The sequence below is a fragment of the Seriola aureovittata genome, chromosome 13 (genome assembly GCF_021018895.1).
Source record: "Seriola aureovittata isolate HTS-2021-v1 ecotype China chromosome 13, ASM2101889v1, whole genome shotgun sequence".
Classification (NCBI taxonomy): domain Eukaryota; kingdom Metazoa; phylum Chordata; class Actinopteri; order Carangiformes; family Carangidae; genus Seriola; species Seriola aureovittata.
Genome location: NC_079376.1, coordinates 15,813,595 through 15,827,468, shown reverse-complemented (window position 1 = coordinate 15,827,468; position 13,874 = coordinate 15,813,595). Strand labels below are relative to the sequence as shown.

The following is a 13,874-nucleotide window of genomic DNA, read 5'->3' as shown; positions in this document are numbered from 1 at the left end:
CTTTATCCGGGGCTGAAGTGTTGGAGAGGAGAGGAAGCAGAGCTCATAATGCACAGGCGTGCACACGATCTATTCCTCCCACATACAGTACAGTAAGTGGTATGACACAGGGAGATTTAAAACACAAACACACACACACACACTAAAGACATGGAGGCAATTTCAGATTATGTTTTGACAGACGGGAGCTGATACAACTTTAATCGTATGCAAATCTTCCACCAATTCAGCAAGTATCCACACACATCACTGTTTCAAGTTAGTTTCCAACATTTTAAAATGCATTGATCATTCCTGCTTGATTTGTAGTGTGTAGGTGAGTGTTCATAGTAGCACCCAACCTAGTCGAAGACTAGACACCACAAAGGATATCTGAAGCAACAGACTGCACACATTTGCATGGGAATGAAGTCCAGTACAAGTGATCTGACATGATGTATTTCCTATTCTATCCTGTGCAATATTAGAATCTCAGAGGAAGGTGTGTGTGATGCAACATTCAGACAGATAAATCTATTTTGAGACAAGGCAGACACAACATCTTCTCATCAGACATCAGAACCAAAAAGTTCCACGTAAGGACCAAAGGGAGAATTAACTTTATCTACAAAGCTTACAATCGACAACCCTTTTTTTTTCTCATTTTTAACAATAAAATACAAGCATATGTGTTAAAGGCATCACCTTGTGCTTTGTATCATATCCACACGTAACAGTCTCATTACTCAATAACAAAAAAGTAATGATGCAAGACAAGTTAAAGCTCTCAGTCACTAAATATGGTTCAATATCTCATCATTGCCACATTTGAGCATGTGTTTTTCTGTGTAATGCTGAAAGACAAAAAAAAAAAAAACTATGGCGAGAAAGGGTGGTTCAGATACGGTCACTACAAAGTACATAAATATCTACACAGTAACTAATGTCAAACAAAAAACAGAAAAAGAAAATATACAATATCTTTCAATAACAGATCTAAAATAACAGACAAACTAGCTGTGATGAGCTGAACAAGGAGTTCTTATCCTGTCAGACTTGGAGGCGTGAATGTAACATGTAAAACTGGTTTGAAGACAAATGTGGATATTACTCAGTTCTGCAGAACAATATCCATACACCCTAGCAAACATCAACTGTAAATATTTAAAAAACAATTAAAATCAAGGTGTCAAGAAAACAAATTTGAACATTAAATACCTACATTTCATAGCATGTATACACGCTTGGTAAAAGAAATAGTGAGGTTTATTCAGAGACCGTCCTCTGAACAAGTAAAAGGCCATGAATCGCTCAGACTGTCATGCATGCCAGAGTGCTAATAAGTAATTTTTTTTTTCTTCAATACATAAATAATTTTCAACATTTCAAATGTACACTCCTCTAACATAGTTCTATGTCTTCATACAACCACAAAGTACATGATAAAATATAAACATTATACCAGCACAGATACAGTGACCTGAATGATTTTTGGCACACCAGATATCCACACTCTAGAACCCTAGATTTCAGCTCAGTCTGGGACAGACTGGATATCTGGGTTTTGGCCATCGTAAGCAACAGCCTATAACAGCTGAAAAAGGTTTAGTGCAAAAACTAAAATGTTGCAATACAGCATGCAATGGAGCCTGCAGTTATACCTGCATGGATGTAAAATATCCCCTTGCCATTACACGTACTACATCAGAAAAACAATGCTCAATAATAAGAATTGCTGGACACTAATCACACCAACCGCATGGGGTTCTCAACTATCTAATATTCTTTAAATTATTTTTTTAATATTTTCTGATAGTAGAAAAATAGCTGAACAGCCTTATTTAACGTAAAATCTGGGATTTGTGTCGATAAGAATCAAAATATTCACTCTGTGAATAATCAGAGTGGAAATGCAGGTTTCACACTCAGTCAAGTAACTAACATGTTCTGGCTGTTCTACAAAGGCCACAGGAACTCAGAAATCCCAAATCTGCTAAATGTCCTATATATATATATATATATATATGCCTAAAAACTTCCTTGCCACAGATACAAGACAGAACCATTGGAGTAACGGAGGTAAAGCAGTGACAGACTGCGAGCTGAGTGAGTGAGTGGTTCTCTCCGGTGCTCTGAGGAAGGAAGGCCGTCCCTGTTAAAGTTCTCCAGGTTTCTGGTTGCAGCTGGTGCACACGCGCACGGGGTGGTCCCAGCCCCGTGAAGGAACCGGCCGACGCTCTGGGGAGCAGTCGTCACACACTCCTTGGCCACAGGCACGGCAGTGATGCTTGGACAGTTTGGCAGTGAACTCGCGCTGGCAGTTGTGGCAGGACAGGATGTCCTGGTCAGGCACCCAGTAGGCAGGACGGGCTGCATCTTTCACTAGGCCTACAGGGAACACAACACAAATAAATACAAACACTTATTGTTTGTGGTGTAATGTAACAGTTTGTGTTTTACATTTACTACACACACTGTAGTCATTTAAGTCAACTTTATAGTGTGGACAAAAAATCAATATCACAGTTACGTCTGTTAGCTTAGCTTAGCATTGAGACTGGAAACAGCGGGAAACAGCTAGCCTGGCTCTGTCCAAAGGTAATACATCCTGCGTTCTAGTGCCTCCAAAGCTCACTAATTAGCATGTCATATCTAAATGTCATGTCATGTTTAAATCTGTTTCATTCCTGGAGTCTCCGCCGGTTGCCTGGCAACGACATAAACCTCTGTGAAACTTGTATTTCTCAAAATGACGAACTATTCCTTTAATTTAGAGGCGCATACACTTGATGTGCCACTTCCATTACACTTAGTTTTACTCTGCAGTACCTCCATTCATTTGTATTCACACAGTAGTTAAAATATTTTACTTGTATCAGTCAAGTATTATATAACTTCTGCCTATACTGTTGATATTAAAACACTTTCAAATCTCAGTTATCAATGCTTTATTTTAGCTTTATTCATGCTGCCTACTCCTCACTACTGTCTGAAATGCACTGAAACTCCAGGTAAAATGAAATCCTTAGCTGTCTTGGATCCAGTTACCATGGAAACACAAAAACAAGATTTGGATTTGTAAATAAGAAGGCTAATTTTGTTGTGATTGGAGCAGACCTTGCTCTGGGGTATTTTTGGGATGGTGTTGAGTATATAGAAGTTTTCAGCAGGATATCAGGTTATCAAAAACCTATTGATCAATGCACATAGTAGTAATTGTTTTTGGATCATCTTTACAGAAGCGTCTCATATTAGTTGTTATAAAAATGTTATTTTCATAAACACAGGACCAAAGTACATTCACGATGTTAGTGCAGAGTATGGAAGTGAGCAATACTGAGCAGTCACTGAGATGTGTCATGTAAGCAACTTCTAAGTGTCAATGTCATTGATGTTTAGAAGTTAAATAGCAAAGGTAATTTATAGCTGGAAGCCTCATAAAATGAAATGGAAATGGCCTGTAAACATTTAGCTGGCAAGAATAACACATTAAAGGCAAATGCAAATTTTGCATTTGAACCCCTGCTTAATGAAACAGACAAAACCTGATTATTTCAATGTCATTTGTCTGAGAGTATTTTTTCAACACATTAGTCATATCAATTGTTTCTTTGATCTATGACATTTGCATGTTTTACAATGAGTTAAAAGAAACCTGTGAACTTTTTGGTAATGGACAGGTTCTGTTACAACTAGGTTATTAGGTCATCCCATATTCCTTATAAGGAGGGCTTTGCCGGCTCCTGCATAACATCTTGGAGAGCTCAAACTAGAAACAAGACCTCATTGCTTCTCTTTCTTGCTGTACATAAGTATGATACACCTCTACCACCAGAGGGCATTGTATCCATACACTCACATTTACTGGGTCATTTACCCTGGTTACATAACATTCCTCTTTAGGTTTGTTTTGTGCAACACTCACCAAGTGGGATGTCAATAGCAGTCACCACAACCCCTATGGTGTTGGTGACTGCCTCTCCAACCTTCCTGGCCAGGGTTCCACCTTCTTCCTCTTCAAGCTCTGCTTCAAGCAGCTCTGTACAAAGAAAATGTCTTTGCTCAAGTCACAGAACACCCAACATCAACGGCTTCATAACACACAGATGACGAAAAACAGGGGACATTTGACATTATTGAGGGAGTGTGTACCTGCATATGAGACTCTCTGCTCGAAGCAGACGTCACAGACTCTGACAGGGCCAAGACCCCAGCCTCTCTCAGGGACGGGTGCAGCTTTGGAAGAGCAGCCATCGCAGAAACCCTCCCCACAGGCACGGCAGTGATGCTTGGTGTCGTTGTCCTGGAAGACTGCATGACACTTATGGCACACCTTACACAGGAGAAAAATAACAACAGACACTGTTATTGACCAAGAGCTAGAGGGAGGAGGATGCAATCCGAGTCCATCCAAGTTTTATCTTGTGACCTGCAAACATAGACATGTGTAACAGGCACAGAACACCAGACAGTAAACATCCCCCTGGACACTAAAGTGTTGACTTGGCTGTTGGTGGCGGGTGGCAGAGGGTGGGGCTGAGTGTCACTCACCAAGATGAGGGAGTTGGGTTTCCAGTAGGCTGGGGCGATCTGATCTGTCAGCCAAGAGGTGACAACCTTGGCAGGCTTGACACTGAGCTCTGACACAGACTGGGCCACTAGGTTGACTCCATCTAGAAGGCGCTGTGCTGCATTGCTATTGTCCTTTAAAAAGCCATCCGACTGCAAATAGAAGACAGGTTTTTTTCTACATCAGTAAATGATGGTTATCAATATGTGTATTTCTGAACCTGTATGATTATGGATAATTAAGGAAATACATTCAATGTTGGTTAAATAAATGAAATAGCTTGTTCCTCTTACCCCTGGCCATACATGCTGGATCTCGGTCCGGACAACTGTATCCACAGGGTCCTGGTTCCCGTACCAGTACTGACGGCTCCGATAGATCACTCCACAATTGGGACATTCAATAACATACCTGAACATACACACACACAAATGTACAACTCTGTCAAAATATGTGAAAATGTTACTACGTGCGTTTAAGGTATGATTTGCTGTGGTACATGTAGGTTAGTGTGAACAGAAAAATTTGATTTTAGTTCAGAGTCTGGAACACCGGTGCTAAAATTGGGCTCTGGAAAGGTAACATAAGCCTAACCTAACCCTAGTTACATGTGACCCTGCAGGTCATTCCCCTGCTACTCACCCAGACCAAGCGTATTTGGCAAGGCCCATCCATGGAGAGTCTGAGGAAGCTGAGGTCTTGGGGACAACTATCACTTCCTTTCCACCTTCATAGCAAGCCTGAGGTGATGCACCACACAATGATTTTAACAGCAGGTTCATTAGTCAGGGAACAAGAGTAATTAAGAAGTCAATGGTATAGAGAGACAGCCCAGGTCTAACTTAGTGATACAGGTGAGCTATTGTTCTTACCTTACAAGTGTAAATGCGATTATCGTACTGAGCGGAGTAACGACAGCGATGCTTCGCTTCATGGCACACTCCTTCTCCCAAGTGGTTCATGCTGTTCTTGCAGCCAGACCTAGAGCAGAAGTTATAATGTAAAAACAACTAAAAACAGCAAGAGAATGAAGGTTAGATGAGAATGGATAAAGAAGGCTAGAGTTACTGACCCACAACTGAGGCAAAGGCTGGAGCAGGTGAAGTACTCATCTGGAAAGAAGCAGCTGTGAGCTACCAGCTCACCTGTAATCTCCCCATTGAAGCGCTCACTCAGTGCCTGCAGGACGGAATCAGCAGATAATAACAGAAAATGTACAAACTTACAGTTTTTGATTTGCAACAACAGGCAAAAATAACCACAAACGAGTTAAAAGCAAGCTGGAGGCCAGTAGACTTTATCCAGCCCTACCTGCAGGGCTTTGAAGATGACCACAGGCGTGCGTGGAGAACGGGTGGCGTTGTTATCCAGGAGCTGCTCCAGTTTATTCTGCAAGCCACGGAAGTCGGTAGGTGGGCTGAGAGTCTGAGTGCCCCAGTACTGGACAGAGCTGAAGGCCTCTGGAAAACGGGAAAGCTTCCGGAAGCGCTCCAACAGCAGCCGATCTACCGACTCGGATGACTTATCTAAAACAACACAAAGATGGAGAGGGTGTTTATTACTGCAGATATTCTACCTGTACCCATTTTGGTATAAGGGAGAAAAACACTGCATTCCTGAAATATCAACGTGTTGAGAAAGTTGTAGCCATCAGTTAAAAAGATCACATGTAGCTCATTACATTTGTTGTCTGAAGTCTATAAGGCTCATGCCAGTTTTCTATCATGTTTTAGCACACTTCATGTGTGCTTTATACACCAAAACATACCATGTTTTGAATGCACTTTTCTCCCTCATAAGCAGTGATTCTTTTCTTGCAACCTACTTGAGTGTGGTAATGCACATCAGTGAACATCAGGCTTTTTTTATTTTTTTATTTGTCAGTTATTTTATTGCTGAATGGAAATGGAGCAGAGTTCTTACAATAACCTGTATTTAGACCTTTCAGCAATAACATATAGGCAGGTATGATGCTGATAGTATGGCTTGTATGCCTTTCTTCTTTTGCTATTTCTCTTATGTTGCTTTTATGTATTGTGTGTGTTTTAATGTGAAATTGTTGTTGTTGTTTTTTTCAATGTGAAACTGCTTGTGATGCCATCTTGCCAGGACTCCCTAGAAGAAGACATCCTGTATCTCAATGGGACATTCCTGGCTAAATACATAGGGTAGCTAAATAAATAAAATGCTCACTATGGGGGATTTCCCTAACTGAAGCAAACTGCAAGTCGCTGCAAGTTGATTTTCATATCACTCCAAACTGAATAAAACCCAGTAGCTGCATGGAAGTTATTTAAAAAAAACTTTTAAAATCGCATGTTTTGTAGTTGTAGCAAATGGACTAAAACACAGAAAACCTGGTATTATCATTCAAGTGTGTAACTACAGTTGTAAGTATGTGTCATTTTTGACTTCACTGACATGGTTTTCGGTTTAGTTCAAGGAGCAGTGTTTACACATTTCTTAAAAAGTTGGAATGCCGATTGCTACCTCCAGTGATGAAAGACAGAGAAACACTGCAAGCTATTTGCTAAACCTGTAACTATCCGCTGTGTTTATGCTTTTGTTTACTTTAAAGAGACCGCCTCTCATGCTTTACAGTGATGCAGGCCTACATTTATGGTGATACAGTCACAATGTGCTGGTCTAACTTGTCTAATACATGTGTAACAGATGAAGTAATTATATTTCTTAGAATAGAAGTGGTGAGATATTTTACCTGAGCCAAGCAACTTAGTGTGAACTGTTTCATGGAAGATAACCACCGCAGGGCCCAGGGTGGACAGTGGGACATCCAGGCCACAGCGGGCCGTCGTGGCCTTCAACTCCTTGGTGAAATGCTTCAAGTAGGCGTCTGAGGCGTCCCCAAGGAACTTGAAGAGGTCATCATGAAGACGGTCAGCATGGGTGCGATAAATGATGAGGTCAGAGATGGCGAGTACCTTGAGCAACAGACGGGTTCTCTGGCCTTGTTTGGAACTGTTTCCAAGCAGCCCCTCCGTATCAATAACCACTACTTTATGGATGGGGTCAAATGCCGCCCACACACCCACTGTACACGATTCTTGTGTGGGAGAAGTCTTGAACACTTCTCTCCCCATAAAGAATGTGTGGTTGAGGGTGTGAGATTTGCCCTCTCCTGTGTTACCAAAGATGGACACCACCTTCAGCAGCTGGTCGGGGTCGCAGTTCAGGCTCTTCATAAACAAAGCTTCATCTTTTATCTTTGAAAGAACAAGAGAGAGGTGGAAATAAGTTACTTAAAATGTTTTTTTTTAAATGTACAAGTGTACACAAAGAGATGAGACATTTTGATATTTGATTCTGTTCCTCACCTGCATTTCCTCATTCTCATCAACCAAGAGAAAACTGGAAACCTTCTCCAGAAGTTTTGCTCTCTGAGATTTGATGTCATCGGCGATTTGAACAGCTGGCTGAACAGGTGTCTGGACAGAGTTGACCTCTGCACGTTTGGGTGGTGGAGGATAAGATGTGAGCTGGTGTTTCTTCTTGTTGCCTCCACTGTGAGTACGCTTCTGACAGTCTTGGCACAAGTTAACTTTGCAGTTCTGACAGCGGACCACGGATCTATGGCGTTTGCCATTGTCTCCATTACCTCCTTTACAGTTGTCACAGTAAGGGACATGTCCCGGACCTATCTGAAGCCGTTCATGGCTCTTCAAATGCTCCTGACTGTGGAGCTCAAACTCACAACGAACACATTGCAGGCTTTTGCATTCATCACATTCAAATGCAGCCTCCTCAGAGCCACCACAGGCATAACTTTCTTGACATATTAGACTTGTATTAACTCCCTTTTCTGAAGATGAGCCATGCCCACTCATCGTTTCCTACAAGGTCAACTTGAATACTGAGCAATGCTTATTGGTACAGCTTTGACAACAGCACCAGCTATTTCCAATAGCAGTTAATGAAAAATGCACAACATATGGTAATACTTAACTAAGCTGAAATGACCAAGTACAGGGACTAAATCAACTTATAACAGCTGCATGTTAATAGGCCTGGTGATTCACTGACTTTAACAACGAAGTCTCAACAACAATACATACAATTAATCAAATTAGATTTCGCATTAAAAATAACTTGATGAATTTTAAACACTTATAAACAGCTTTATTAATGTAATTTAGTGCAACTAACAGTGACGCAATGAAATAGGAACAGTCGTCTCCTTGAATTGCAGCTGATATCTTTTTACTACTAACACTTAACGTGTTCGTGCATTGAAGTTAGCAAATTGCTGCAGCATAACATAAAATAAGTAAGCGAATAAAACTATAAAATAACACAGAAACCTGTAAAGGTAGCGTGTACCGACCAAGACAATGAACTCTCCCTGAAAAGATGAATGTACAAATGTTGATGCTAACAACAGGCTAGCTAGCAAACTGACCCTCAATAGCTCGCTAGCAAACTCGGCAGACTATTTGGCATGCAAACATAAATACTTAGCTTACAGCTAGCTAGTTTCGTCGGACTGCTTTAACTTTTTCCAAAGAAAAGCTGTAATTATAGAGCCACCAAACCCTAACAGTTCATAGCCGTCCAAACAAGCAGCTAGCCTCCGGTCTGTCAACTGAGCTGTAACAACATATCAACAAAAACAACAGCCAGTCGATGTCAAAAGCTGAGATATCCGCGGACTCTTTTACTTTAAAACGGGAGATAAATCCGCGCGATTACGTTTAAAAAGTCTTTTAAAAGTGTTACTCTGTTTGAATCCTTCCGAGCAGTGTCATTGTTTTGTTCTTCAGTCCCCTCCCTGGCAGATTTCTTCTCTAGCTACGTTATTTTGTTGCAGGTCAGATCAGCTGATCAGAGTATTTTCAGTCACAGGGTCAGAGGATGGTGAAAGTGCGGTTGCATGATGGGAAACGTAGTTCTACGAGACAGGCCGTCCTGTTTGTGTTCTGTGCAGTTGCCAATCTATTATTACGTTATATTATATCATATTATATTAACTTCTTATACTCGGTTATTTCTTTGTTTGTTTTTCTAATGTTCTGTGGTATAAAAGTTCATATGATAATACTGATGATATAAAACTGAGGAAATGATCTCTGAGAAAATTAACAAAATCAAATAGCTCTCATCGTTTGAGTAAGTGTTGGACAAAGTGTTCAGTAAATTTTAATGAATTTAAAATCTTGATCATCATTGTATCTAAGAAAATTCCACATGGGTGGGTATTTTAAAAGTTGCCTAATTGTTGGAAACATGCCTCAACATACAGTAAGCTTTCAAACAGAGGACGGATTTAAATGGCTTTTGTCTTGTAAAGTAGCACATCAAAGTATCAGCAGGTGACCATTTGTCCCAAATGGCACTTTGTGTTTTCCCTCCATTTCCTCACTGACAGTATCTTCCACTGCAGGATCTACAGAAGTCTTTTAGATTTATTCATTAATGCCATTTTCAATGACTGAAAGAAAGAACAGGAATATGTCTTACACTGTAGTGCATTTATTACAAAACCTTTACTCACACACACAAAAATATGAACAGCAACACACAAAACATGAAACCAAGAACAGCAAGGGGAAAAGAGCAGAATATATAACCTTCTTAATTCATTGATTATCACATTTCTTACAGGATAAGCATGGATGTCAACGCAGGCTTTAAGTCCAGTTCTTAAAGTGCACAATCCACATTTTGCAGAGAGATGTTTCAATAAAAATGCATAGTTTGTCAAAAAAAAAAACTTAAAACAGTGTCCACCAAGCTCTCCACTCTTTGATTCCACATCAGATGTATCTGAAGATTTTCCTCCATCCACAATCACAAAACGTCTTTAAACGTCTAAGCAGGCCGAGCTTTTTAGATTTAGTGCCAGTGTGCTTGTGCTTAATGGCAGCAGACACAGCACAATCAAACACATCTTTGAGGTTGTGTTGTGTTAGAGCTGAACACTCCACATAGTCATGAGCTCTGATCCTGTGTGCCAGCCTTCTGGCCCGGCTGAAGTGAACTGGTTTGGTGCGTCGCTGATCCAGATGAATAAGGACGTCCACATTGTGGCGAAGGTCTGATTGAGTTCCAACAAGAACAATGGGAGAGGTTGGGTTGCCGGCACGGATCTGAGGGATCCATTTGGAGGTAATGTTGTCAAAGGAGACAGGGTTGACCAGGCTGAAGCAGATGACAAAGACATCCACATGGGCATAGCACAGAGAGCGGAGGTGGCCAAACTCCTCCTGACAGATCAAATGATGAGAGATGAGGAGCAGAGGACTAAAACTGGTCTGTGAAAGAAATCATAATGTGGTGCGGAAAATTTACCTGACCAGCTGTATCGATCAGTTTAACTCGAGTTGGGATGCCATTCACATGAACAATACCTGGAAGTCGAGTAGAAATGAATATAAGTTTTATTTAGAGTACAGCAGCTGTTGACCTTTAAACAAAATAACCTTTACTCACCAGTGAAAACATCAAAAGCTGTTTGTCTGTACTCGCTGTTGTATCCATTGAAGATGTAGCTGATGATCATGCTGGTCTTCCCCACAGCTCCATCGCCAACCAGCATGCAGCTCAGCTCTTCCCTCAGTCTGTTTGGTTTATCATGTCTCTGACAGGCCTGCGCCATCTTTCCTTGTATTATTACTCCATTATCCCAGCAGTTTGAGAATCCATGCAGGAGTGCAGTGTTACAGTAAAAGATGTTCGCTCCCCCAGGGGCTGGAGGACACCTCGATTTGAAAGAACAAAGGCGCCCAATCAGAGGAGTGACCCCCCAGCTCTTTGACTGTTTCCCTTTGATGGAGATTTACATAGTCACTCCCACCAAGAAAGGCTGACCACTCGCAAAGGCCAGCTCATCTGACCTTAAAAACAGTACAGTATTGTAAAAGAATAGATACTATTATTTATAGATCAACCAACTTAGACTCTTGTTTTTAAATATATAAATTTAACTTTATCTATTTTAACTTTATGACTTCATATAAATAAGGCCAACCCTCATAAATGAGAAGTGATAACGTGGTTTTCTTTAAAAAAAACTTATCTACGCTGGTACAATTGGACTGAATTAATGCAATAACGGGTGTAATACAGATGTTGGTCAATAGAGGGAAGTGTTGCTCCAGCGTCCTCCTCTGCATGTTTGTATCAATCTTGTGCTTCATCCAGGCACTGCCTTCAGTTTCCTCTTGCATTTTCTTCTTTAAGGTTTTTGATTGATGAGTGAAAAACATCATATCACAGTAACTTTGCATTACAGAAATCTTAAACTTCCATGTTTGGTTGCATTAGAACAAAATCAGTGTTGTGAAGGCACTGGAAGGCAGCGTTACTCTCTCATGTGAAAGGGCAAAGGGCACAGCTGAGGGGGGCATTGTTAGACTGTCACCAGCTGATTTTTATAGCAGAAACTTCATGTGCCATGTTTCATCCTGTCTTTTCCAGGGTGACTGGGTTCAGAAATATAAACATTCACTTTACAGATTACACTGCACTACTACTATTAGCACCAACAATAATAGAATCAGTAATAATAGCAATAATAACAGCATTAAAATATTCAGTTTTGACTAAAACAACAACACCTGCCTCTTTTTATGGAACTGTTTTTGTTGCTCAACTGCGGGATGTATGATTGGTGTTAAGACATGTGCAGGTGTTGATGCACATAGTCAAATTTGCTTATGATCAAGCCTTCAGACCATCACCACACTATTTCTGTGGCTGGCCCTTACCCTTGTGAAGTACCGATAATAGCAATAATAGTACCATTGTCTTACTGTTGGTATTTTTGCTTTTATAAAACTCACCTGCTCATATTATTTTGAGGAGGCTTTGTTCATTTTATGCTCAAATTCAAGAACTCACAATCCACATTTTCTGCTCCACAATATCACAGCTGTAGCAAAAGATTTGCACAAGCATTGTAAGATGTGGTTTTAGAGAGCGGGAAATGTTTGGGGGTGAAAATACAGCTTTAAACAAAGTGTTGTTCCTTATCTGTCTGAGCCTGCAGGAAACTGTGCGAGCATTGTGTTGTAAGGTCCCTGCTTCCTGTTTGCCGTTGTTTCTCACTCACTCGTTCTCTTCTCCCTTTCTCTCCCCCTTTTTCCCACCACCTGCGGTGTGAGTGATAGAGTTTATTCCCCATAGTAGGACGACAACATCTGGTCCCCCCACCCCCTCCCAACCACCCCACCTTCCAAACACACATCATGTTGCCAGCTCGACTCCCATGCTACACCTCTGACAGCTGTGAGTCACAATGCGGTTCCTTAATCCAAGGTAAATGTCAAACACAGGAAACAGCCTTTAAATATCTCTACATCCAAAGATTCTTTTCCTGTAACAGCTTCTTTTATCATCATAGATCAACCAGTAAGCTGCTCTTCAGTGCTGCAAATGCAAATACAGGCATTGTGCAACTGAATGCAAATCTGTTTGCAAGGTTTGCATGTACCTTAATTTGTGCAGCAGATGTCAGCAACGCGCTGATGACTTAAACTCTAGCTCAGTGACTAAAGATAGGGATGTGTATCTGTTACTGTAAACATGTTTTGTGTTTGCATTCTCACGCTCTTTCTCATTTTGCATGACTAGACATGCAGAAATGTATCCTGACACAGATTTATGGAGGTAATCTGCTTAGTAAGGGTCTCTCAGGGTGCGCAGTTTAGGAGAGGCCCCAATCTACACACAGCACACACACAAAAAAAATTCTGCTCATGCTGACTGACCAAAATTTTATACAAAGATAAACTATAAGATGCAGCCAAATACCCCCTCATGTTTCTCGTCAAGCATCGCTCTGGTTGTTACAAAGTAAGCAGCAGGATCCGACTGAAGTTTCAGTCACATATCAAATCTAACAACAATAGAAAAATCTGCCAGATAGGTGTTAAAAGATTATACTCCTCCCTAAGCCAGAGATCAGCATGGCACGTTATAGACAGGGGCACAAAACAAGTGGCCAACACAGAGATGAGGCGATAAACAAGCCATTTGCATAACATTTCCTGCATAATGTGCCTTTAAGTAGATACTGCCTAGGCTCTTAAGTGGTGAGGATTAGATAGGGATGGGTGCCTCCATCATACTGAGACCCCACATAATGGAAATGCTTTCCCTCGCCTTCTTTAGTTCCTAGGTGTTACTTGAGGGTCACGGATGGGACACTGTGTAACTCTTGCTTTACATATATTCGATGTAATCTCTCTTTGACAATGTTTGCAGCCCAATGTCAAAGGTTCTGACCTGCTTGGTAGAATATGAGACAAAAAAAAAACATAGTCTGTGATGGATTAACTTGAAGCCTTGTGTTGAACCCTTGGGACGC

At 40.9% G+C, this 13,874-nt stretch overlaps 2 protein-coding genes across 2 annotated transcripts; both read right to left on the bottom strand.

The window, feature by feature from the left end:
• Window positions 1-167: 167 nt before the first annotated feature.
• LOC130180487 (zinc finger FYVE domain-containing protein 1-like) lies at window positions 168-9,360 on the bottom strand. The gene is made up of 11 exons (XM_056394035.1): window positions 7,885-9,360; window positions 7,269-7,773; window positions 5,861-6,075; window positions 5,622-5,728; window positions 5,422-5,530; window positions 5,192-5,289; window positions 4,843-4,960; window positions 4,531-4,701; window positions 4,132-4,312; window positions 3,905-4,018; window positions 168-2,367 (listed from the first exon to the last, which is right to left on the bottom strand). The coding sequence occupies exons 1-11, from the start codon at window positions 8,392-8,394 to the stop codon at window positions 2,135-2,137; spliced, it is 2,361 nt and encodes a 786-aa protein (XP_056250010.1). The 5' UTR covers window positions 8,395-9,360; the 3' UTR covers window positions 168-2,134.
• A 766-nt stretch (window positions 9,361-10,126) lies between these two features.
• LOC130180400 (rho-related GTP-binding protein RhoV-like) lies at window positions 10,127-12,356 on the bottom strand. The gene is made up of 4 exons (XM_056393902.1): window positions 12,349-12,356; window positions 10,997-11,265; window positions 10,856-10,914; window positions 10,127-10,770 (listed from the first exon to the last, which is right to left on the bottom strand). Exons 1-4 carry the CDS (start codon window positions 12,354-12,356, stop codon window positions 10,321-10,323), a joined length of 786 nt encoding a protein of 261 aa, XP_056249877.1. The 3' UTR covers window positions 10,127-10,320.
• Between the last annotated feature and the right edge of the window lie 1,518 nt (window positions 12,357-13,874).